The sequence below is a fragment of the Chlorocebus sabaeus genome, chromosome 9, assembly GCF_047675955.1.
Source record: "Chlorocebus sabaeus isolate Y175 chromosome 9, mChlSab1.0.hap1, whole genome shotgun sequence".
Lineage (NCBI taxonomy): Eukaryota > Metazoa > Chordata > Mammalia > Primates > Cercopithecidae > Chlorocebus > Chlorocebus sabaeus.
Window position 1 is genome coordinate 91,675,502 of NC_132912.1, and position 27,410 is coordinate 91,702,911.

Here is a 27,410-nt window from a genome sequence, read left to right on the forward strand (position 1 = left end):
GTCAGACAGTCACCACAACTCATTCACAAACCACAATTTATTTCTTCAGAAAATTATTCCACTTTTACACAATTTCAAAGATGACAGTTGTAAATAACATTGGTAGTATTTTGCAGAATCTCTGAAACAAAATCAAAGGTTTGTGTGTGTCAAAAGTATATTGTTGAAGGTATACTGGTGTGTAAAATTCACTTGTGTGGTTTTTTTTTGTCCCCAAGGGTCACGTGGTAGCTCAGCTCAATGCCAGTGAATCTTAATTTATTAAGACACATTTAAAGACTTCAGAATCTATATCTACACACTACTACTTCCTTCATAAAATAAGTTTCTTAAAGCCCTGTATACAGTTCAATATATATTGCTGGATTCAATTTTCATTAGAGCTTTCAAGGATAGTAAATCTTTCATTCTTAGACTGTACTTGTTACCATGTACAGAGAAGCTGGCTTAGTCCCTGTCTGCAGCTATGTGAGATTCAGTCTTGATTTTCAAAATTCAATCGTATTTTTAAGTGAGTTTATTTCTACTCTGTCTCATTCACAGAAGAAGTGGGACAGACATTTTGATATTCACAATCTCTTACTTAGACAAATAATCCAGATCCTACCTCATTATATAGCTCTGTTTCTTTTGAAGAACTTTATCCAAATAAGTTACAATAATATTTTACATTTATCAATAAAAGAGACAAAACTAACAAGCTTGGTAACCACCTTGTATTTACAAAAGGATCATGAAGATTTTTTTAAATGAACATTTGCATAGATAGTTGCACAGTCTTGCTCAAACCAAGATGGCTTTTATTTGTAAACCGAAATCTCTAGTGGTATGCTGGTAAACGAACTTTATGGAAAGCAAAAACAAACAAACAAACAAACAAAAACTCTGATTTGTCAATTTGCCAGTTTCTGTGGTGTAAACACACTCACCACTGATACTTGATAGATGTTTTTATTGAAATTGCTTCATCAAAGGAATATTTACACATGAATCTCTAAGCCCACACACATACACATACCATTCTATACAAACATATATATTTAATAATTTGATTCTTCTGCTCAGTACTCAAAGGGGGCTGGGAGGAACAGTTTGTCTCCTAGGGCATGACATAGACTGGACAGCCTTTTTATAAGAGTGATGCAACTGGGAAGAGAGAACGCTGTTTCAGAAGATAACGCTGATCCTCTTCTTCAGGAAAGACTGAGTTTGGAACACCACGGCTTTTTTTTTTTTTTTTTTTTTTTTTTGAGAGAGGGTCTTGCTGTGCTGCCCTGGCTGTTCTCAAACTGCTGAGTTCACCTCAGCCTCCCGAGTAGCTGGGGCTACAGGCATGTACCACTGTGCCTAGCTGAAACATCAGTTTCTGACTGAAGTGCAGACCACAACTTTAGTGTTTCCCTTAGAAGGATTATGGCCACGGTGAACTTGACTGAGTAAACAATGCTATAAATAAAAAGCTCTTCCAAAACATTAACCATGGTAAGCATCATTTTCCCCATAAAATGGTAGCATCCAGGTTAAGTGGCCCACAGACCAACAATCTAAAATGAAGATAGAATCCAGTCTTTAACTTTTTCTGTATCTCCATCGGTGTGGTCACAAGGATTACCATGCTTTCCTTAGCATTAATTCAATCTGGGAAAATTTTAATCTCCGTGCAATATCCAGTGAGCTCTCACCATGCTGAGGGGGGAAAAATACAGTTATTTCCAATAGAGTGCCCAAGATCTCATAAATAGCTTAGACTGATTGACTCTCTGGGTTGGCAAGGGCTTTAAAAGGTAGTCAGTCCTAATAGTAATAGGACAACTTCATTCCTTAATGAAGATGATTAATTTTACTGTTGTTTACATTAGAGGCAAATAATTTACTTCAACATAAGGCCTAGATTAGAAGATGCTGCTGCTAGAGGAACCTCAGACCACGGTCCACAGACCCTTACCTTATTCTTTATTGTGGGGTCTGCACGGGCTTCCAAGAGCAGAGGGATAAGAGACTGGTTTTTCATCTCACAGGCATAATGTAACGCAGTACAGCCATACTGAAACACAAAGGGCCAAAACTTCAGCTCATAAGTTGGGCTTTCGACAGACCATAGCATGTGGCTTCACTGGCAAATCCTTTTCACACTTTGTAGCATACAACTAAGCAGAAAAACAGTCTGCAAACCATTGATAGACAACTATTTCTAGTACTTAGAAAATTTTCTTCTCTGCCTCAATGTATATGTATGTGTCATCTAAGCCATCAATCTCTGCCTTTTTGTTTTTCATTTTCTGTTCTAAACTAAAGAATGCAACTTCTGAAAAGCTGATGCTGAATTGTGACAAGATTTCTTTGCAGCATGCTATATGCCTCGGTGATCATCACTTTGATCATGTCACCATCTTTTCCCTTAAAGAGTCTCCACATACACCTTTACATAAATATTATCCTCTATGGTTTTGATGATGATTCCTACTGAAGAAGTCAGGTGCTCTTGGTGCTGCAGGACACCTACAAGATCAGTGCAGTTCTACAGAGAAGTCTCCCAAATGTGATTTGTTACAGCTTTTATTATGTGTTATACGCTAGTGCATCTACTCTGTTGGTACTAATTTAAAACACTACAGGTCAAAAAAATAATAGCTAGGGCATTAGTGTCCAAACTTTGGCCTTTGGAAAAGTAGCCAAGCAACTATGGTGTTAATAAGTGAAGAAATAATATCTTTGGCTATCAAAACTAACAGAGTTAGCTCTGGATCCTATTCCCTACAAACACCTCTAAAATTATAGATCATGTTGCAATTATGTATTTTTATGAAGTGGTAGCATGACAAATGGAAGTTCTAGCTCTGAATTTTTTCATGTGAAATAGAGTCTAATTGCCCCAAAATACAAAACATTGTTTTACCTAGAAAGTAGATTTTAATATCCAGATAGTTTTTGAAACATTTTTGGTATTAGAAGTGGCGTCTGTGTGTGTACATGCATGTGTCTCAAACTCCTGAGTTCAAGTGATCCTCCCATCTCAGCCTTCCAAGTAGCTGGGACTACAGGCGAGTGCCACTGCGCCTAGCTAAAGCAATGCAGTATCTCTATCTAGAGAGAGATACACATAAATAGCTGGGAAAATATCCTAGAGAAATTTTGGTCACAGGTACGAATTTTAAATCTATTGAATTTAAATGAAAAGACCCAGAAAAACCTTCAACAAACTTTTAACTTCATCTTTAATAATCTCTTGCTTAATATATTTCAAAGTTATCTAAAGAAATGGTAATGCACCGTAGCTGTCAATACAAATTTATCCAAAAGTTCTATTTGAAATGAAAGGAAAATATATATTTCATAAAGTTATTTTTCTTGTGCTCTCTCTCTCTGTCTCTCTCTCTCTCTCACACACACACACACACACACACGCACACACAGACAGACACACACCTGTCTGCATTTAAAGATGATACCAGCATAGGCAAAACCGAAATGATGTAAATAATTGATAGAAACAGGAATGGGGCCATGTTCTCTATTGTAAAACAATGGTAATACACACACAGATGTGCACACACATAAAATATGTTAGGCATCACAAATAGAATGTTAGTATTTTGGAAACAGATTTCCACTTGCCTACTTTTTCAATAAGGAACTGGGACTCCAAAATTTTGTGCAATCACCATAAGCAAAACACCATAGAAATAAACTTGTCGTCTTCCTGTGATCATTGAGTAAGGAAGACGAGTGCAAGAGTCCAGAGGTGAAAGTGAAAACAAGACCTTATGCTTATAAACAGGAAGAAGTGAGCGGATGCTGCTACTGTCGTTATCACTGCTCTTACCATCATTGGGATTTTTCTTTGACCTTTGTCTTATCTATCTTTCATTTACACATGGGGCCTTGCATCAGTGGGTTGGGATTTTGGCTACAGCGGCAGTTGTTGCCATTCAATGAGCACTTACTACATTCCAAGCATGTACGAAGTGCTTTACATGAACAAGCCCGTTAAGATAAGTATTATCCATATCCCCATTTTACTGATGTGGATACTGAGAGTAAAACAAATTTACAACTTGCTCAAACTCATAGAAGTAAAAAGTCGCAAGCCCAGACTTACTCATGGGCTTTCTCACTCCAGCTTCTTAACTACTATGGCTAGTATTTTGTTATCAGAGCCTTCGTTTTCCTTAATGTCTCAACAACATTAAAGCCAATTCTTTTAAAAATGCTTTATAATCAATAGAGGTATTATTCCCATGAGTTCAGCAGAATATAAATAACCTCACGGTTGCCTGTCAGTGGAAAAAAAAGGAGAAAATAAAAGAAAACTAAATGTAAAATTGTCTAGGAAAATAAAGCAAGCAACTGTACAGATGATAAATACACTACCTACAAATACCATTTTGAATATTTTTTCAAAATGGCTAAAAGTATAAACTTACACAATCTGTAGCATTAACTTCGACACCAGCATCAAGTAGCATTCGTACAAGAGCCTCATTCTGCTTTGTCTTTGATACCTATTACAAATGGTAATTATAAGAAAGGTTTATTTACAAATAGTTTCTCCAATTTATGCCTGAGACTATTTAATTAGTAGACTGCATTTTAATCCCAACACTCCTATGCATGCATGCACCTTTCCTAAAATTTCCCCCAGCTTCTCACCCACCCCAATATCAATTAATTAAAGCCAGGTTCTCAGACTGTGGTCCTGAAGTAGCGGCATGGACACCTAAGAACCTTAGAAATGTATTTCTCAGGTCCCACCCCAAATTTACCTAATTCCACTGAGGATGCGGCCTAGTACCTGTCTTTCCCTTCCTGGCTCAAAGCTCTGCAATTACTTCCCATTGCTCTGAGAACAAAAGTAAACTCTTCAGCATGACCTACAAAGCCCCGTGTGTTTTGGCTCCACGCATGGCCCTGCCCTGGGCTCTCTCTCACTCTGCACCTCCTGGCTCACTCTGTTCGAGTTACATTGGCCTTTATTAGTCTTTCATTCCCACCAGGGTCTCTCTTGCCAGAGAATCATTGCACAGGAAGTTCCTTCTGCCTAGAAGTCTCCTCCCTCCATTCTTTGCTTGGCATGTTCACCTTTCATTCATCAGCCCAAGTCTCTCTTTCTCCAAGAAGTTTCCCTGACCCACCTGACCAGGTGAAATCCCTCTTTCTTAGCTATCCTAACACCAGTCGCCTTTCTGTATCACCTGCTTCAAGGTAATTTTACATGTGTTTGTGCCATTTGATTAATGACTCTCCCCACCACCCTCTAACTCTCATGGCGTCAAGAACTATGCCTATTTTGTTCATCATTGTGTCCCTAACAGCTAGCACAGCATCTGGCACATAGGAGGTCCGTAATAAACATGTGTTAAAGAATTGAAAAAATTAATGAAATGAACTAGGGCTCCTCAGAAATTCACTTTTCCTTCCCAGTACCCTGAGATTCTGACCACAAGCCTGTTGGAGTCTTCCCCAACTTCCAGTCTCCTGAAGAAGCAAAGCTCTCCCTGCTTATCTGGGTATAGCCCTGGAGTTCAACCCTGTCATCACCTGGGGAGCTCCATTCAGTAATTTCTCCTTAGGTTTCCCTCTTGTGTCACCTCCTAAACGACCTTTCTCAGCCTACTTTTCTCTGAAATAACCCAATGCTTTCTTGTCTCTTCCCCTATCATTTCCTCTCATGTCACTTATTTTTTAATTCATCACAAATTTACAACTTTAGGCCCCATTAATAAATTGCATGTACATGAAATTAGAGCTGAGCTATTCATTACGATTAGTATTTTTGCCCAGGCCTCCAGCCTCTAAACATTGAACCATCTTAGAAAGTAGAGTGTATGTCAATACATTCTGAATGAGCCTTCTAATCAAGTTGTAATTTTTATCTTTAGAATCTCTAAAAATGTTTGTAAATAAATGACAGATTCTCCCTGCCCCCAAATTACATATATTTAAATGCTATGAGCCAAATACACAATGAATTTTTAAAGAATTATTTGAGGATATGAGCAGATAATATTTTTATCAGTGAATTAAAGTTCTTTTCTCTCTCCTATAAATCCAAATATAAAAATCAACATTATTATGTTTAATTATAGTTCCTCAAATTCTGTAGCATTTAAATACCCAATGAAATAATAACATTTTTGATTGGCAGACTTGTTCGGTGGCTTATGTAAACAGGTGTAACCAATATTCGCAGTTTATCAGCTACAACAAGGAGAGAGCTTGGTCATTTAATTAGAGTAAATTATGCATCCCTTGAGTCATGTCTGAGAGTGAACTGGGCACAAAGGAAACCAGATGGATAAAAGTGAGTAAGTCAGTGCAGATCTGTTATCCTATTGGGAAAACTAAAACAAAAACCAGCTCAAACTTCATCTTCTACTCCTCATATGACTGAATCCCGATACCAACTACATCTTTCTTTACTCAAGAAAATTGCTGTCTGCCAAGATTCATCCAAGCATGAAGAAATTCATCAGGGTGAAAATGGGCTTAAATTCTCAACAAGTATCTTCTGTGTGTGTCAACTTCTGGATGCAAACTCTTAGGAGCTGTTTTTCAACACACCACCAGAGGAGTACTTAAAAATCAGAAAGTCAGATAGATAAATCCAAAAACACAAACTCCTCTTTAAGAAAAAAGGAGAAAAAAATATTAGAAGTGGTGTTTTTTAATACTCAGATTTTTTTTTTTGCTCCCTTCAGAGAAGTCTTAGTTAAGATTAAATTATTTTTCTAAATCGACGTTGAATGGATTAACTATTTTTGCTACCTTTCTTCTTGCTGTACTTCAATTACAGCACTGGATGTATGTTGAACATGTCAATTACAGAATACAAACCAAAGGCTTCTTTTGTTATTATTTCTTTTCAACATCTCACTGGCCTGGCAAGAGTCAGTGAGTCACACCATAGATCTCCACATTTACCCTTTGCTCTAACAAGTGTTGTACTCACCATGAGGAAATACCCAATAAGCAGAACAGGCATTAAGAGGATAATTAGTAGATAATCAATGAAGGTAAACTTTTTCTTCACAGCATAATGCAAGCAGGTTCTCTCTTTCTAAAAATTAAGAAAAGGATTCTTTACTAACAAAGCATTTCAAATCAAAATTTATTCAGATGGCCATCTCAAAAAGTTTACTTTGTGCTTTTTATTTTTCCGGTAGCCATGGCATCTTTTCCTGTGGGATACATCTGATTAATGAATGCATGTTTCCATGAAGCAGAACAGGGAACTTGGCCCAGTGTAAAGAAAAAGCTAGGGAAGGGCTCCTGGAAGATAACAAAGGTGAAATGTACACAGTAGAGCTCATCACAAGACAGATTCTCACGCCCATTTGGTTTCTGGAAAAAAGATACACTGAGATATAAACTTAGGACTGAATTTACTATGAAAATTGATAGTTATCCCTTAATCATCTACCGTGTATACGATTATCCATTTTGTGGTTTGTTCATAGGAAAACTCTTAACCACATGGCTATTTTTCATGTTCCTTCATGTGCGTAGTCTAGAAGAATGCATATAACTCAATTTTATTCTTCAAATATGTGAATATTTGTCAGGTAATAGACATAAGCTTCCAAGGGTTGTGGCACATGTGAACTCTTAGGGCCTCATAATCAAAGATGGACAGAGGCATGCACAAATAAATATAAGGCAAAATAGAAGATGGTAATTGGAATACCAACCAAATCAGTAAGAGGAGAGGGAGCGCGAGAGAAAGAAAGGAGGTTAGTTTCCACTTATGTGAGGCACTGTACCTAAATAAGAACACTTTTTGTTTTTCTAATATGAAGGCATTTATATTTTCTGTAAAAAATTTTAGAAACTAGAGAAGAATATAACAGTAGAATTTTAAGTTGCCCATTATTAAATGGCCCAGTGTTAACTGTTGACATTTTGTTGTATTTTCTTCCAGTCTTTTTAAATGCATAAATGTGGAATTTTGAAATGTGGAATTATATTGCATATGTAATATCATATCTTGCTTTTTTCAGTTTAGAAGTGTATATTTAGAATATGTACATTTTTCCATACAATTCAATATTTTTAAACATATGATTGTAATGGCTGCATGGCTTAATATTGAGTGGAACTACTCTGATTTATTTAGTCAAGCCCTGCCTTTTGAACATTTCAAGGTTTTTGAGGGATTTTTTTGTTTGTTTTTATTTTTCTGTGAGACAGGATCTTGCTCTGTCACCTAGGCAGTAGTGCAGTGGCACAATCCTAGCTCACTGCAGTCTCGACTTCCTGGGCTCAAGCGAACCTTCAACTTCAGCCTCCAAAGTAGCCAGGACTACAAGCATGTGCCAACACACCTGGATAATTTTTTACTTGTTATTATTTTGTGTAAAATGGGGGGGTCTCACTATGTTGCCTACACTGGTCTTGAACTCCTGATCTCAAACTATCCTTCCACTTTGGCCTCCCAAAGTGCTGGGGTTCCAGACATGAGCCACTGCACATGGACCGTTTCAAGTTCTTAACCTTTCATTTTTATAAATAATATTGCCTGAACCTGCTCATTCATAAAGTTTTGTCAATATTTCCAAATCTGTCCTTTGCATACATTTCTAAAAATAGAATTCCTGGCATAAAAGGTATTAATGCTTTTCATATTGTGCTACCAAATTGTGTTCTAACAAGACAATAATAACTTAAACTTTCTGATCAACATTTGTCTTCTTTTTTAATCTTGGTCATTTTGACAGACAAAAACCAGGATTTTTATGTTTTAATTTAATTGCTATCCATAGAATCCATGTTTTCTATAGGCTAGTGCTTCTGAACCACCAGCAGAGCTTTTTGTTTGTTTGTTTGTTTTTAAGGCCTTTGTTTAATGCTTCTGGAAATAATTTATAAACAGATTTCAGACATGAGAAATCACCGGTTGAAATTATTAATGTACAAAATTAATATTTGGAGAAAATAAAAATATTAAATGCTAATACATTAGAAACATTTGAAAGTGGAAAATGCAAACTGAAAACTTAATGTATCCACTAAAGTCTTTTTCATGATTTTTATGATATCAGAAAATCCCAGGAGGCTAGCTGAGGCCCTCCTCTTCTGCAAAGCAGAGATAAAAGCGTCTCCTCAGCTTTGCCCACGGGCTAACCTCTCCTCCCTCCATTTCCTAATAAGCGCATCTCTTAAAAGAGCGCAGGAACCCACAGACGTCTGTCCTCTGGCACTACCACTTACCGCAACTCCACATATCTGGTTTCACAGCAGTGATCTACAGAGATCCTATTATACTCTACGATGTCGTGTATCTATTCAATTCAGCACAGTCATGACTTGCTTTTAATCCCAACCAAACATAAAATAGTAAGCACAAATAAAAAAGTCCAATAGCGATCAATTTTCTGATAGTACATCGTTACTCCCAATGAGCTAGTCTCCAAATGACTCAGAAGAGGCAAGGGGGGAATTCCAGTGTTTTCTCGCCTTGAATGCATATGAGCGGGTACAGGACAGTCATAATGATTGCAAAAAAATGACTTTTAATATTTATTCAGTGTAATTTAAACATTGCCTTCACCATGATGCAAATGTTAGATGTTCAGAAAGGAAAGGGCTCCACAAGGATTTTCACAGCAATACACACATAATCTTCTCTTCCTTGGTCCTGAAGCCTCCAAAGTAGCTAATATTGCATCTTTAAATATATTGTATACACCTTTTTGTGTGACTTCAAGTAACCTCTGGTTCATGAGCTTATTTGTCCTTGGTAAATTTCTCAATAGTACTCTTCATTCTACAAGCACACTATAGGATCCTCTGGAGATCAGGACATTAATACAGCAGGTAAAAATCTAGCTAATGAAACAGCATTTCTTTTCCAAGAAATCTTTGTCATTGCTTCTGTGTTAGTGACAAGAAAGAGGGGAGAGGGAGAAAGAGGAGGATGAAGAGAGGAAGAAGGAAAAGAAAGAAGCTCTATCCAGCCAAATGAGTGAACCAGAGGTAAAAAGACGTAATTTATCACAAATTATGCCTGCTGATTGAACTATGTTTTGTTTTGCTGTTTAGTCTAATAAAATGTCCTTGCTATGTGTCAGTCTCTCTAAAGTAAAGCTAAGATAATTTTTGGTATTAGGACCTACAAGCAATTTAAAAAATAACATGCACCACTTCTAGTGATTCAAGGAGAAAAGAATGACCATGAACAATTACACTCTCCTTTTGTGTCATGACCTCACCTGGTTTTTGAGGTTGACATTAGCATTTCTTCTTAAAAGGAAGGAAACGATTCTCATATGCCCTCGCCTGCAAGCACAGATCAGGGGAGTGTCTCCATTAAAGCCATCTTGAACATTGGCATAGCTGCTGTCTTCTTTCACCCACCGCCACACTTGTCCAAAATCATTCTGATAGGCCGCTTGGCAGATGGGCTGAGTCAGGAAAAACAAAAGCAGGTTTTGAAATACTGGCATAATTAAACAACAAAAAGGAAAAAAAAAAGTCATAACCCAATACATTAAAATTTAAATGTTTTAAAATTGTAATATATTGCTTTGTAGGTGAGATTTTCTGGTCTCGGTTATGCCAAACCTTAAGTCTAGATCAAGAATTAGCCCATGAGGAATCTCCTACATTTTCCGAAGTTTTCTTGGCACACACTTATGCCCATCAAATAGACAAATGGATGAATAAATAATGAAATACTACAAATTCAACTCAGTAAGTAAACTATGTATAGTGTTTACAGGTAGGTGGGCCTGTCAGAAAAAACAGACATTTTCTTTACTAAAGGTAAAATACCTTTATCTTTATCTTCACTAAAGATGAAATACCTTTATCTTTATCTTTACTAAAGATGAAATACCTTTATCTTTATCTTTACTAAAGATGAAATACCTTTATCTTTACTAAAGATGAAATACCTTTATCTTTATCTTTACTAAAGATGAAATAGAAAACAAGCATATGGGGAGGAGTTTAGGGCAGCACTAGTGATGAAATAAGACCTACATCGCACCCTGTACTCAAGGAGCTCAACAGAGCAGAAAAGACAGTTTTTTAAGGCAAATAATATACAAATAACAAATTATATGATTAACTACACTTGATTAGATGCCGTTTATAAAAACCATTATGCAGAGCTTCACAAGGCACCATGGGAGTTTAATAACAAGACTTCAGGGAGCATTATCTCGTCTTCTTTCCCTCCTCTGGTCCAGCCTTCCTTGACTTCTGCTCTTCAAAGTTTGGTTGAACCAAACCATGTTTGGTACCTTCCATCTGGGCCTCTGCCCTGAATACTCCCTCTGCATAAAACATACCCCCTGCCCTTCCTCTGAATAACACCTAGCTCACCCTTGGTGTCATAACTTAATTTTCATTTTATCCAACAAGTCTTTTCTTACTCCCAACATTCAGTATCTCTCCCTCACAGCAACTGACATAACCGTAACTCTTTTCTTAATTATGTACAATCATGTATTTTAGGCTAGCATGAATCAGGAGAGGTTTGAGGCAGTGCTGAGAATGAAGGCACTGAAGTTCAGGCTGTAAACCCCATTTGATTCACCGCTGTTTCCCCAGCATTCAACACAGCATTCGGCACATGGGAGGCAAACACTAAATATTTTTAGATTAATCTTCTTTACATGATGTGTTTCAAAAAGCATTTAGAGTAATACCTGGCATACGGATGGTGCTTAATGTATGAAAGTTATCATTATTGTTACTGTCATTCTTTAATAATCAAGTCAAATCCCTACTGTGTTCCAGTCGCAGGTACCAGAGAATAAAGAGTATAAAATATGTCATCTTACCCATGTAAAATGTATCTGTCAAGTGGGGAAATAGGACAGAGACACTCACACGCAGAGTAAATGACAAGAAAAAAAACTTTTGGTATGGGTAGGTACATAAGCACCTGTGGAAATTGGGACATATCAAGGGGAAAGTCAAGTGGGTGTATTTGCTAATAAATTGAGGTTCTAACATAGCCAAATATCACAATAAGTGGACTATAATATACCTTTAAACCTAAAGGCCTACTCATGAAAGAAACATCCTAACAGAAAATTAACTCAGCAGCAATTAAAGGCAAACTTCTGTACCTTAAAAATGAAATGAACATGATACATGGGCTTTAAGTTTCAATAGAAATGCACAATTACACAAATCCCCTGTTCTGTCATCCTGAAGTCTTCCCTTTACTAAGCTTTCCAACAGGTGGGCACTTCAGTGTCTCAGCATACTGTATGGCTGATGTAGAAAGGACTGGGGCAGTTGAAACACTTGTCTCGTGTCAGAAAAACAGGATGTAATTGCAGCTCTGTTACTACCTCCCCCGGTGACTGTGGACAATTCACTTCCCTACTCTATCTCAGTGTCCTCGGTCATTAAATGAAGGAATAAGTCAGAAGTTCCCTTGGGTTTTCATATTCTATTACTTCTGGGACTCTAGTCTCAACCAACAAATCTTCCACATCACTGCTGGAGTCTAGGGTTATGTCAACACAACAGTGCTTTAATAAAACCTTCAGTGACTTGCCATTGTCCTAGCAGCAATGCCCTGTCATTTGGATTTCAAAAATAAGTGAAACAAAACTAAATGCAACAAGACAGTGTTAAGTCACCAACTCTTAATTTTTCCAATTAAATGTATTTAAAACAATACTTTTATTTCATAAAAGATATTTGAACAAATACAAAGATAAATGAAGGAGATTTTAACAAAATATGTAAGAATATAATCACCAGAGGGGAAAGCAGTTCTTTATATTGGATAGGTTTAGTTAGCTTTATAGAAAAATTCATTTTATTGTCCTTTTAAAAGATTTTACCATAAACTAGTGGAAATTTAATAATGGAGTGATTAGCAGTGGCCACTATTAGCATTTGAAAATTGATGGTCTACCATGAAGAGCTTGAAAACAAGTGGCATTAGAGCTCTCGTTCTCTTTTCTTAAATATTTACATTACTTAACAACATTTTAAAACCTAGAATATTTCATGTAGTAATCTGGCTTTCCAGCTTCTCTTTAAAAATGGAAACTTTTGGGTGGGCGCAATGGCTTACGCCTGCAATCCTAGCACTTTGGGAGGCCGAGATGGGTGGATCACCTGAGGTCAGGAGTTCAAGATCAGCCTGGCCAACATGGAGAAACCCCATCCCTACTAAAAATAAAAAAATATTTAAAAAAATAGCAGGGTGTGGTGGCTGGTGCTATAATTCCAGCTACTCGGGAGGCTGAGGCAGGAGAATCACTTGATTTGGCAGTGATCCAAGATCGTGCCACTTCACTCCAGCCTGGGCGAAAGAGCAAAACTCTGTCTCCAAAAAAAAAAAAAAAGAAAGAAAGAAAGAAAGAAAGAAAGAAAGAAAGAAAGAAAGAAAGAAAGAAAGAAAGAAAGAAAGAAAGAAAGAAAGAAAAAAGAAAGTTTTGCTGACATTGGACCCATATTCCTGTAGGATACCAAATAACTGGTGCTTAGTGGCAGTGACTCCAGTTCTCCATAGTCCCCTCCACTCGCCATCACATTACACTGGTTCACTTCACTCATCTATGTTACCCTCCTGGTAACATAGACCTCCAGGAGCTCTCTGCTTAGGCTTCTCAAAATCTTTGCTAAGAGCTAACTAAAAAGAAGAAGAGAAAAAGATGGGGAGTTGTTCTGCAAGAGTCGCTCAGTGCTTTTGAGGGCTTTCTCAACCCAATTTGAGCAATATTACATAAAATACTAACCCTGTCTTATCTTTAGTCTTTCTTAGGCTTCCTAGATCCAAGACACAGAGTTACCAGGAAGCTAAGTGTCTCCCTTCTCAGTTGAGATGTACAAGTACAGTCATGCTTCACTTCACGACAGGGATACGTTCTGAGAAATGTGTTGTTAGGTGATTTTGTCATTGTGGGGATATCATAGAGTGTACTTACACAAACCTAGATGGTAGAGCCTATTACTAATATGGTATACCCTGTGGCTCCTAGGCTAAAAACCTATACAGCATGTCACTGTACAGAATACGGTAGGCAGTTGTAACACAATTGTAAGTATTTGTGCATCTAAACATAGGTGAACATATAAAAATACACAGTAAAAATATAGTGTAAAAGATAAAATGGTACACCTGTGTGGAGCAGCTCCATCATAATCTTACAGGAACACCGCTGTACATGCTGTTCATCACTGACTGTGAGCTCATGTGGTACGTGACTATAATTTAATGTGAGAGTCGCACTAACAGCTGAAAAGACTCCATGCTGTTATGAACTTTCGGTTTCCACTAGGGAGCAGCACAGCGTAAGAAAAGCACTGACAGCGGACAGAAGGGAAGTACAATAGAAAGTGCGGGTTGACAAGCCAGAAATGAAAAAGAGAAAGGACTGTCCATTTGGGTTGCTGGAAAAGCTATCATAAACCCCTTTTAACTCCTTAAGCTCTGGAATTTGGGGGCACCCTGGGTGTAGAAGAAACACACTTGGGAAATTATTATAATAACTCTATCCCCTAATAGTCTCAGAACCCTTCTGTCCATCCTCACTGCTAAAGTGCTACTTCAGATCTTCATCATTCTCACCAAGACCACTGCACACAATTCTTTCAATCTCAAGTATCCCATATGCCATTTTTCCAGCTTCATCTCCTACCACTGTCTTATCCACACCCTTGATCTAAATAAAGGTATGTGTGTTATTAACAACCATCTCCCCAGCTAGACTGTAAGCTATATAAGGGCACTGTGGCTACATGAGGCTACGTTGTGTCTGTACTGATTCATCATTGTACCCCCAGTATCTAACATAGTGCCTGACGCATGGTAGGCATTCAATATGTACTTAGTAAATAAATAAGAGAAGGAAGAAATTATAAGATGTGTTAACAGTTATTGAGTAGCTCATTTATTCTACTTTAATCCTCACAACAACCCTATAAAGTAGCATTAATATACCTATTTTGCACAAATGAAACTAAGGGAAATTGTCTTCCTTGCCAAAAGTGACATAGTTCACAACTGACATGGCCAAGAGTCAAATCAAGGGGAATGACTGAGGATGCATACATTCTATCTCCAATTACTTCAGTCTTGAAAATAAGCCTTCAAAATGTCTTCTGGCTACAAAACTTCACATTTCAGATTTGTGTCCAGAATTAAGCTACAGTCTATACTCAAGATATTGATCTGTACACTTGTGGCATTGGCTTGCTGGTGCTTAGTTATACACCCAGACTCCTTCTCCAACCTGACTTGAATCAGCAATATCCACCAAGAGATAAGAAATGCCATCAGAGAGCCTGCAGGAGAAACCAGAAAAAGATAAGACCCAAAGGCAAAGGAGTGAAAGTTTCAAGAAGGAAGACAGAAAGATCACTGGATGTGATCATTAGCAGCCATGCAGAGGCCAATTTTCATACAGTGATGGGGCTGAAGGAAAAATACAGAGGCCTGAGCACATTGTCTATGAAGAATTAGAGGATGCAATTGGAGAGGAATTGTGGTCTGTTTGGCAGTGAAAAAGCTGTTAGTGAAAGCTAGAGACTTCAAGAGGTGGGTAGCAGTGTCCAGCCAACGTTCCACACATTTGTAGGCAAAGTGGTGTCATCAAGTGGTTATAAATCCAGGCTCTGGAAACAAACTCTCTCTGTTCCAATCTCAACTCTGTGACTTAACAGCTGTGCTATTTGGACAACTTACCTAAACTTTTCATGCTAAGTTTCCTTCTGTTTTGATAATCATGCCTTCTTTATTAAGTTTCAGAAAGAATTAAATGTAACTGTGTAGATGAAGCACTTAGCTCAGATCTGAGTCACAGTAAACCCTCAATTAATGTTAGCTACTCTTATAATTATTAAAGCATAAGGAGTCAAAGAAGATGGACAGAAGTGGTTATGAGAGGGTAGATAATTGCTCAAAGAGAGTGAAGAGATGATAGGATAGAGAGTATTAAGATGGAAGCATTAGGTAGGAAAATTCTGGCTCTAAGGCCAAAGCAAGGGAGAAAAGAGAGCTATATGGATGGAAAGAACTGTAGACTGACTGAAATTTTTTGCCAGAAAGTCAGAGGTTTGATCTTCATTAATTATACTACTATATATTTGTCATAAATAAATAGATATAGCTAGATAACTGATATGGTTTGGCTGTGTCTCCACCCAAATCTCATCTTGAATTGTAGCTCCCATAATTCCCACATGTCATGGGAGGGACCCAAAGGGAGGCAATTGAATCATAGGAGTAGGTCTTTCCTGTGCTGTTCTCATGATAGTGAATAAGTCTCACTAGATATGATAGCTTTAAACAGTGGAGTTCCCCTACACAAGCTGTCTCTTGCCAGCTGCCATGATTGACTTTGCTCCTTATTTGCTTTTTGCCAGATTGTGAGGCCTTCCCAGCCATGAGGAACCGTGAGTCAATTAAACGTCTTCCTTTATAAATTACCCAGTCTTGGGTATATCTTTATTAGCAGCATGAGAACAGAGTAATCCAATAACTAAATAAATAGCATTGACATTTAAATAGATGAATAGATTAATGACAGGAGATGTGATTGAGACAAGGGTAGATGAGGCTTTTGAGCATGATGGGGAAGATTTTGGCCCATCATAATTAAAACTGTCTACATGAAATGAATAAAAATATAAAATGGCATTGAAAACCAGGTTGTAGAAACATAGTAAGAAGATGCAGTTGACTGAGCTTGCCATGTAAGTTTGCGATTTTCTCCAGCAAACCTAGATGAGGGAAGAGTACAGAAAGTGAAGAGGCCAAGAGTAAGGATTAGGAAACATGTCTGGCAGGAAGAGAAATGAGAGGAGAGTGGTTTACCATTAAATTCAGACTGAACGAGCATCATATGTAAGCCAGATAAAGACAAATGAACTTGCAAAAAGAGAGAGACAAGCAAATAGAAACACAGAGAAGGATCAGGGCACAGTTCATACATGTGGTCTATTAGAAAAGTAACCAGTTAAGAAGTTATCATGAGAGATGTTACAGATAAACTGTCTAGGAATGAGAAGTCAAGGGTGGCCTTGTTGGGTATTTGATTTGGAGTAGAAACACAGGTCAAGAAGGGAGAATGAAGCTTGTGGATGTTGAGGTCACTGAGGATGACCCTGGGGGACAGAAAGAAAGGGGAACTTGTGCTCCAGGGAGGCGGAAGTGGGTCCTGGAATACAGTGGACAGAGGTGAGAATATAGAGAAAGGGCCATAAGCGAAGATTTCAAGTAAGAAATTGAACCATGGTCAAAAAATGACAATGGTGACCAAGAAGCAGACTGAATCAGCAGCCGCCATAAGAGAGGGTGTCATAATGCCCAGGAAAAGCCAGATTTCAGTGAAGGCACAGAGGAAAACAGACTAGTAGGTGAGGAGGAGATTGAAGAGAAAGAGTATTTACCAGCAGGGTGCATGAGTTCCCATGGGTCAGCTGTTCCCTGTGAACAGCACTCCCTAGAGCTGTGCTCTGGACAACCTGAAAAGCTAAGACACAGGATTAATAGGGTCCACTGACTAACTTTTCTCTTCAGCCTCATCTATCAGTCTCCCTTTTGCTCACAACTTTGTGGTGATTTCTGGGGCATTCCAGGTTCATTTCTGTTTTCTGGCCTTGACACTTGCATGTGACCTATGTGGTGGGCTCCCTGCTAGACCAGATCAAGTATCAGCCCATGAATCACCTCCTCAGAGAGGCCTTCCCTGACCACTCAGCCTCCCAGCCCAGAAACTTTCTCTCTCTCACATCCTCCTATTTTATCTTTTTAAATTGGACTAATTGGTATTGAAATTGGGTGTAACGTGCCCAATTTCCTAGAGAGTGAGGTATCTATGACTTTTACCTGCTTTTTAAAGTGCCCCTCAGTGTGCCAACTGTGTATAAACCACTGCTGTTCTGCAAGCTCTCCCATCTCTGATCAGGCCAATTTCCTCACTTCTATGTTTGGGCTACCTTCTTGCCACGCTTACCTTTTAAATTGTGCTATTTATTCTTCAAGGCCCATCTCATGGTTCATCTCCAAGAAATCTCTTTCATCTTTCTTACCTGCAGCAGGAAATATACAGAACCTCAAGCAGCTCATTGGCCTTAAATGAGCTAGTGGGTTAAATTTAGTCTCCTTAACTAGACTATAACCCTCCTGAAGTTAGGCTTCCATAAGGTCAAGCACCCAGAACATGGATAAAAGTCATTTGTTGGTTGACACACTGATTCATCCAACCTGGCTGGAAAGTGAGGCTAGGAAAGGGATTGATGTTTAGAAAGTAATAGATCATGTAATGACCAGGACAATATTTTGCCTCAGTGGTTCTCAACCTTGGCTAAGTATTGCAGTCATGTTTGCACCAACCTAATATTTAAAACATGACCCAGGCCTCACTATTGACCAATTAAATAAGAATCTGTAAGAATAGGATTGGGGCATTAGTGCTCTTTAAATTTCCCTGGTAATTCTGATGGACAGTGAGGGTTGAGAATATCCACAAAAGTAAAAGAAAGAAGCCCCTATAATGGAAGTAAAAATTTAATGTAATATTATAGCTTTTAAACTCATATTAGCTAAGAAGCATTCAAAACTGGAATAATGGACTATTAGGAAAAATCTTGTGTGTCCTTTCACCTTCCCACATGTCTATCTTTAAAAGTAGTCAAGAATTTGGAGGTAAAGTTTCACTCTGTCCACTTTCCATCTTACTTGCCCAGGCACTAAAATTTAAGAAGTGTCCATGGGTAGAGTATGACGCACCCGGTATGTTGATGATTAACTAAAATAATCAGCATGTTGATGATTAACTGTATGTATTACTTAATAATGTTTTGCACTGCTCTAAGTATAATAGATATCACAGCTGAAGAAATACTTGGTATTATCTTAATGGTGTAGAAACATCTGAACAACTTGTACCATTATGGATGTCTTTAAAAGCAAAGCTTCCCCCAAATTACCCCCACTTTTTGGTGCTGTTTCCCTAAACTATAATGGAGCTTCTGTAATTCCCAATCAAAGGAAAGACCATGTGGAACTTTGTCTGTGGCTCAGAGGAATTGGTTCGCTGTTTATTAGCCATCTCTATGCTACAAGCTCCCCTCACTTAAAATGTTCCATAAAAATTTCTGAGAAAGATTTGTAGGTTTTGGAGCAAAATGATTCCAGTAAAGAGCCTTGTGATTCATGAAATGTCTTCTCAGAAAAGGAAGGAAGATAGTTTTCTTTCTCTTCAAGTTAAGAAACCTTGGGGAATGATAATAAGCACTAATTTGATTTCTACAATTAATCCCAAGCCTTTGTTTCTGATGACTCATTCTTCACATACTGTATTTTACAAATTCCTTAGTAAATTTCTTCTTTCAGACAAGTAAAAAAGGCACAATAACTTTTTTTTAAGGCTGTTCTAGGCCCACTCAGTCTTTATGCAACATGGAGGAAGGTCCCAGCACTGGCTGGAACAAGTAGAGAAGTCGTAGTTCCTCATGAACAGTAGCAGAAGGGGAAATAGAAGCAGGGCACATATTGATCTATGTTTTCTACTCTTTATCCTGAAAGGTCTATTTGAGAACATGATGTTATGTTCCTTGCTAGGAAGCTAAAGACAGCCCATTGCCACACTTCTGATTCCAGGACATCAGAAACTCTGAGGTCATGAGGACCAGGGGAAAGCAGAAGAGCCTTCACCTCCAGCGATGAGGAGAAAGGGTGGAGGAAGAGTGGGCTCTGGCTGCTAGAAAATGGCAAATCGGAAGCCCTGATATTCCCCTACTACCCTCTGACCACCACAGAGGTAGGCATAGAGAAGAGAGAAAGCAGTAGGGTGCCCATAACTAGGTAACATTCAGTTTTACAAAAGGAGGGAGTAAGAGAAAAGAAAGAAAAAGAGAGAAAGATGAAAGAAAGAAAGAAAGAAAGAAAGAAAGAAAGAAAGAAAGAAAGAAAGAAAGAAAGAAAGAAAGGGAGGGAGGGAGGGAGGGAGGGAGGGAGGGAGGGAGGGGAAGGAAGGAAGGAAGGAGAGAGAGAGAAAGAAAGAGGAAAGAAAGAAAGAAAGAAAGAAAGAAAGAAAGAAAGAAAAGAAAGAAAGAAAAGAAAGAAAGAAAGAAAGAAAGAAAGAAAGAAAGAAAGAAGGAAAGAAGGAAAGAAAGGAAGGAAGGAAGGAAGGAAGGAAGGAAGGAAGGAAGGAAGGAAGGAAGGAAGGAAGGAAGGAAGGAAGGAAGGAAGGAAGAAAAGAAAGAAAATCTTCTTTGTGGTCTTCTTCCATTTCATTGGTGTTACTACTCCTACCTGGCTAGTTTCAACCTACCAAGGAGAGGGCACTGAACTCAGAGTTGGGCAAAATTGGCTTTGACAAACCAGTTCAAGCTGACTCTAGCCAGCTCCAGTCAGCTCCAACACAACAGCAATAGGAACTGGCATGTATTTCTGTTGAAGTAAATTGTAATGGAGACCAGGCTTGAAGAATTTCTGGGCCAGACAAATCCATTTAGACCTCATAAGTGACCTTGCTCAATTTGCAAACATAAGCAAAACTTACCTTTGGCTATTTCTTATAAATTTCTATATTAAAGAAAAATGAAACAAGGTTAACTAATCCGAAGCCTAACTTACATAGAGACTTTCCAGCAGAATCGACCAAATAAAGCAACTATATAACTGTAACCAATCAAATATTTTATTTGTTTTACTCCCTTGTTCACCCCCATAAAAGCCTTCTCCTTGCATTCCCTCCAAGAAGACCCCAAACCACAGCTGTCCAATTCATGAATCAGTATTTGCTCAAACTCTTTTGAGCTTAACTGTGCCTCAGTTTACCTTTTCACATCCCAAGACTTTTCTACACTGTCTTATTCGTAATGTAGAAGACAGTTTGACTGGGGAAGGGCCCAGGATTTGAACTCTCAGAAGCCAATGTCTCTAAACATTTAATGGACCCAAACAGGTATTTTAGCATTAAATCTCTAAATGTAAGTCTCCTTTGAGAAAAAATAAAAAATAACTGTTTTGTCCTGTCCTCTTACAAAACTTAAGAAAATCACTTTTCTCCTCACCACTTTTGGTGCTGATCAGCTCACTTCATATACAAAAGTTGAAACTCCCTAAGTTTTCAATTTTGCATAAAGAAAAATGTGTTTCCCCCTCAATCCCAGAAAATCTCCTGTTTGACTAAATGCTTATGTTTCTTGAGTGTTACAAGCTCTAAGGGTGCTCAAAGGAGGTTGTCCTTTAATATTGCCTTCCTTCTCTAGCAAAACCATACCTTCTTATAATGACCTGGTATCCTTTGTTATCTCTACATTCTTTCCATATCTAAACTCATCCCTTCTCTTGGCATTAAATACCACGTATATACAGACAAGTCCTAAATTATTATCTCTTGACCCAGCCCCTCCTTAGAGGTACATTTCCTGTATTCATCTTCCATCCCTACCTAGATGTCTCACGGGTATCGCTAAGGTACCGTGTCCAAATAGAACCCTGAAACGCATCCTTTCTTCTGCCCCTCTCTGAGTGTTCCCATCTCATCAGCACCACCAAGTGCTGGCTGGCCTAAGGCAGAATCCTGAATATCAACTTTAATTTCTGGCTTGCTTTCACTGCCAACCTACAAACCAGGAAATCTTTCAGTTAAAAACTTATCTAAAATTCATCCATTAGTCTAATGCAGCCATCATTATCACTCCATAAACTACTGTAACAGCTTCCTTCCAGGATCCAGCTTCGCCTCTGGCATCTCTCCAATTTATTTTCCCGTGCGATCAGAGTAGCCTTTTAAAACCCTAATGGTCATATTATTCTTCTCTTAAGATCCTTTACTCACTTTCCATTATGTTTTGCATAAAATCTAAATTTCTCATCTTGGCCTACAAGACCTGCCTGATCTGGCCCCTGACACCCTCTTTACAGTGTCAACCACCATCCTCATTGTCACTATTATCACAATCACCTTGAACCATTTCAGCTATTTCACCATTGGTTAATAAATGAACAACTGGAGCCTCATTATCAGTGTTAAAAAAAAGCTACAAATGAAGCTTTGTGGAGTGTTTTTTTGTTTGTTTGTTTGTTTAATTTTTCATTAACTTCAGCATAGGACTTCAACAGTTTATCCTTCTGTTTCTTTGAGTCATATATGGTGGTCATTTCAACACCATACTCTTTTTTCATTGTTTCTTTTTTTGAGATGGAGACTCACTCTGTTGCCCAGGTTGGAGTGCAGTGATGTGATCTCAGCTCACTGCAACCTGTGCCTCCCAGGTTCAAGCGATTTTCCTGCCTCAGCCTACCAAGTAGCTGGGATTACAGGCATGTGCCTCCACACCCAGCTAATTTTTCTGTTTTTAGTAGAGACAGGGTTTCACCTTGTTGGCCAGGCTGGTCACAAACTCCCAACCTCAGGTGATCCACCTGCCTCAGCTTCCCAAAGTGTTGGAATTATAGGCATGAACCATCGCACCTGACCTCAACACCATACTCTTCTATAAGACATTTTATACCTATACCACTGTCCAATTTATCCAAAAGCTGACTTTCTGTTATAAGTATACATAAATGCTTCCTTTTTTCTTATTATTGTTACCCATAACTATCTGCAGACTTTTTTGATATTTTCAGTAGTATATTCACATCACAGAGTAGAGAAAAATAACAACAACAACAGAAAAAAAACCACACACACAGAGAAATACATATAAATCTTGACCCCATTAAGGCAGAGTGGCAAATCTGCTGTAGGCTCATTCATCCTGCGCAGCTGTCATGTTTTACCCTTTGTGGAATTGTTTTTGGGGATTTTATGGGAAATTTATGGGAAAATCTGGGTGTGCAAGAGAAAGATAACACAGCTGAAAGGGGCTGGGAAAATCTTTTTTCTCTTGTTAATGCTGAATAAACTGTGCATTGTGCACCTGCATTTTGACTGTGACCCTCATGATCACATGAGGTCAAATAGGAAATGTTCTACTTGTTTCATGTTTGTGCTCAAAAATTTGGGGTTTTGGAGCACTTCCACTCAAATTTTCAGACTAGGGATGCCCAACATACATATATATACCAGGAACTAGCAGATGCTTGAAATATAATATGTACTCAATAAATATGGTTGATTAAACAAATGGATGAGTTAATGACTAAATAAATAAATGTATACACATTTTCAATCCTGGTGTCTTTTCATATGTGAAAGTTATCATTTTCTTTCTGAACTGTTGTGACTTAGCACAACATTATAATTTGTAAAATTGCTTTCAATATACAAGGAAAGAAGTAGAAAACCAATTGGGATGAAAATGCCTGATGCTCCTCTTGCATGTGTTGTTGAATACCCAAATCCTTCTAGGAATTCATACATAAACAAAGTAGATGGAGAGAGTTGGGAAGATTGTGAGAATGCAATTTTTCCCCATTGTCTCTGCCTTGCCTTTCTCATATCACAGAATGACACGATGTTAAATGTTAAACCAGATCTCGTTAAGCTCTCTTGCTTTATAATATTAAAACTGTGACTCAGAGAGGTTAAATGACTTCCTCTCAAGTCCCATGAAGTTCCCGGCACAATCAAGACTAAAATGTAGGTTTTCTTGACTTTCAGTCCAATGGCCATTCAATTAGTCACATCTCTATTCCTGTACCCCCGACTTCTCCTCAACTGTACCAGCTTTTCCAATAAAACTTGCTTGACCTAAATTGCTCTCCCTAGGCATTGTATATTTCAAGACAATCTTTCTGTTTTTTGAACTGTATTTCCTTTTTCTGGAGTAACATCAGCTTCTCTGAAAAACATATCTATTGCCAAAGGATTAATTTTAAGTTTGTGTGTGCATATGCATGTGTGTGTGTGTGTGTGTGTGTGTATCCTTTTACTCACTGCCTTATAATGAAATCTTCCCAGTGTTTAAAGGAATACATCATTTAAGATACGATTTTCAAGAAACACTTTTTGGCGCCTATGTCTGCAGTTGACAGAATCAAAAGTCTATAAAAGATTCTTTAAGTCTTCTAAGTGTTAGTTCCTGAACTCTTTTAAGTTCTCAGCATTTTTCTTCTTTCCAATTTTTGTACTACTTCACAATGCAACAGTTCTCTGTTGCAAGGTAGGAGTAGAATGTATCTCATTGGACCTGGATTTATTTTACCCATTCTTTCCACTAAGGGAACAGGGCACCATCCTAGTTAGAACAGTGGCAGAACAGCAGAGTGGTTAAGACCAGCTCTGTTACGGAGCATGACATATCTTTTGAAATAACAAGTAGTAAAAGAATTTAGTAGTTCAGCAGTGATGTAAGAAGAATCTCTTTGAATGAGTAAACACAGGACTCCTCCTAGCCACTAATCTCCAGCCAATAAGCACTTTTCAACTGTATAACTATGAGCCAGTGACTATCTTTTCCTCAGTTTCTTCATTTGTAAAATAAGGATACTAAAAGTGACTCTTATAAGATTGCTGTATTAAATGAGTTAATACATATAAAGTGCTTAAAATAGGGCCTGATATATAAGAAGCTCTAAATAAATGTTTGTTGCTATTGTAAATATTATGAACAAACATATTTGATAAGGGTTTAAAAGAATCAGCCTTGTTTAAAAGTCCATCTTACACAGTTGGAGTTACTTATTCAAAATTAGGGCCTCTCACAGAGCTCTAAGCTTATCCTCTAGCGCAGATTTCAGGACCAACTCTCTGGGATCCTCCCTCATTCTCTCCTTCTTTCTTAAAAATATATATTGTGGCCAGGCGCGGTGGCTCACTCCTATAATCCCAGCACTTTGGGAGGCCAAGGCGGGCAGATAACGAGGTCAGGAGATCGAGACCATCCTGGCTAACATGGTGAAACCCCATCTCTACTGAAAAATACAAAAAATTTGTCGAGCGTGGTGGCGGGCGCCTGTAGTCCCAGCTACTGGGGAGGCTGAGGCAGGAGAATGGCGGGAACCAAGGAGGCGGAGATTGCAGTGAGCTGAGATCGCGCCACTGCACTCCAACCTGGGCGACAGAGCGAGACTCCGCCTAAAAAATATATATATATGTGTGTGTGTGTGTGTGTGTATATGTATGTGTATATTTATGTGTGTATATATGTGTATATATATGTGTGTATATATACGTGTATATATATATGTGTGTGTATATATATATTGCATAACTATTAGCACTGCAAAGCTCTAAGGAAAAAATGGTAATCCTATGTCCCCAATCTAAAGAAGCTTCCCACACTCAAAATTGGGGGAAGTTTTTTTAAAAAATAGATTCTTCCAGGCAACATAGGACCAGGGATCCAGCAGGCTTTTTCTTGTCCTTAATGAGTAGCTCACAGTCTTTATTCTTAGGAAACACAAAGCAAATGGTGTATAACAAATGAGTAGGCTATGTTTAAATATTTAAGAGATTTAAGAGATTACTATTTAAAGGTCCGACTTCCAACTTTCTATGTCAGAAAATTGAATGAAAGGTCCTACTTCCAACTTCCTACATCAGAATACCTGAGGATGAGACTAGGCTTTGTTTTTTTTTTTTTTTTTTTTTTGGTTTCTTTTTCCAAATCATATATAATTCCTATATGCAATCCGAAAAAGCAACCAAAATGCAGAATCTTAGGTCCCAGATCTACATAATGAAAATCTGCATTTAAACAAGACCTTCAGAAGATCTGTATGCACATTAAAATTGGAAAAGCACTGGCCTGTGGTAGTCTTTCTTTCTCAGGATGGTGGTAAACAGATCACCCCTGTGTCAGAACCACCTGGGATGCTCCTTCTAAAAAGTATACTTTTGTGTCCCACCACAGACTGAGTGAAACACACTCTGGGTTGGAGTCCGTTGAAACTGCATTTCGGACAAACTTCTTTCCCTGACACTTGGACAATCTAAAGTTTGAGAGTTACCAGAGTAGCTTTTAAGAGCACTACATGTTTTGTCATTTTCATGTATATTATCTCTTCATGAGACTAAAATCACTGAGCAAGACGTACCTAGAGTTATAAACCAATCAAACAGTATGTTTGCACACACAGAGAGATATACACACACGACATTAGAAATAACTGCAAATAAACTGTCTTTAATACTGGGAGATCAAAACTATCCAAGGAGGTTCCCCTGAGCATCTGCAATGAAATGCAGATTAACCAGTTCATTGTGTCAGAGAGGAGAGGTTGTAAATTATGTATAATGACATCATTACACCTCTTGTACTCTTGTCTAAATATTCCTTGCTTGTACTTTCTTGAAACATTACTAAAAATCCATTTGATTCTAATAAGTTACTTCCAATACAAGTAAAAGTATAGTATCAGATGTGAAAAGAAAATAATCAGATTATCAAAATATATTGTTATTATTCCTCTTCTTCATAGTGATGGTCTTTACTAATAATTACTAAGGGTGAATTTCCCTTCAAATACCAAACTGAAAGGCATTACTCTGGTCATGTGATTCCATAAAAGAGGCAGTCAATCTTTTGGATATTTAGAAAATCCAATTGGGTAAAATTTTCTCTTTTTCTCTGAGCGTTTGTCATGAGAAAAGCACAACTGAAACTCAATTTTGTCCACATTATCCCTGCAAACATCCAGACACTATGAAATATGTGTTATATTCATCTCAACTTAGATCTAGCTAATATTTTAGAATTACAAAATACTTTGTCTTAAACTATTAAGAATATCAAAAAGAATAACACATAGGACTTTATTTTTTCTGACTTAATACTCCCCCAGGGAGTTGAACAGACAAAACAGAAATATATTAACAGGGATAGACAATTGCATTTGAAAAGCATGAACAACTTTTAACATCTTTGGAACTCTGCTTTCAGAAAGGTGATGTACCTCGGAGTATAGGATTCCCATGCTGGTCCTTCACAGGCTTACTTCACCTCTACAGCTTCTTGAATCTTCCAGAGGTATTTCTGATGAATATCAAAATCCTTCCTGGCTGAGAGGAAAGTCCCTAGAAGTCCAAGCTGGTGGCAAGGCTCAGGAGTGCTTTTCTAGCAAACACCTGTGAGTGGTTTTCCAGCAGCTCAGGCAGCAGCACACCTTCCAGGGAGCCCAGCCCAATGAAACAAAGGCACTGGTGTCATGTGTAATGACCCAAGCCTGTATCATCTAATGTTACAACCCTGAGGAGCCGGTTTCTGAGTCATATTTGCTCTGCCAGTGGTAACATGCAGGAAAGAAGGAAGCAAATTAAGGGAGGAAGAAACGTTCTTACACTGGCAGGAAGGACTCAGGGTTCAAACCAAGGTACTGTATTTCACACATTTCCTAATCAAAATCTGGTTTTCAGCGGTCATTGAGAAAGTCTAGAGACCAACAAACCTATTTGTGAGAGCCATATGTGTCTGGCAAAGAACTTGAAAAAATAATCTTCAAAATTCTCAGCCTAACAATGAACAGTTTTCCAGCTATTTATGCAGTTTTGTAAACTAATAAATTTACTAACATAATAAATCTTAAGTTGTTT

General features: G+C 38.0%; 1 protein-coding gene across 1 annotated transcript; it reads right to left on the minus strand.

Annotated features, from left to right (window-relative positions):
* Nucleotides 1-19: 19 nt before the first annotated feature.
* ANKRD22 (ankyrin repeat domain 22) lies at nucleotides 20-27,047 on the minus strand. The gene is made up of 6 exons (XM_007963485.3): nucleotides 26,774-27,047; nucleotides 10,209-10,400; nucleotides 6,950-7,057; nucleotides 4,425-4,502; nucleotides 1,946-2,044; nucleotides 20-1,686 (listed from the first exon to the last, which is right to left on the minus strand). The coding sequence occupies exons 1-6, from the start codon at nucleotides 26,792-26,794 to the stop codon at nucleotides 1,609-1,611; spliced, it is 576 nt and encodes a 191-aa protein (XP_007961676.1). The 5' UTR covers nucleotides 26,795-27,047; the 3' UTR covers nucleotides 20-1,608.
* Nucleotides 27,048-27,410: the final 363 nt, after the last annotated feature.

Coding starts and splice junctions, on each gene's coding strand:
- ANKRD22 (XM_007963485.3), bottom strand. CDS start 26,794: ATGGGAATCCTATACTCCGAG. Junction 4,503..6,949: donor TTATTGGGTATTTCCTCATG/GTGAGTACAACA, acceptor CATTTGTAATAG/GTATCAAAGACAAAGCAGAA. Junction 1,687..1,945: donor ACCCCACAATAAAGAATAAG/GTAAGGGTCTGT, acceptor TTCCCCCCTCAG/CATGGTGAGAGCTCACTGGA.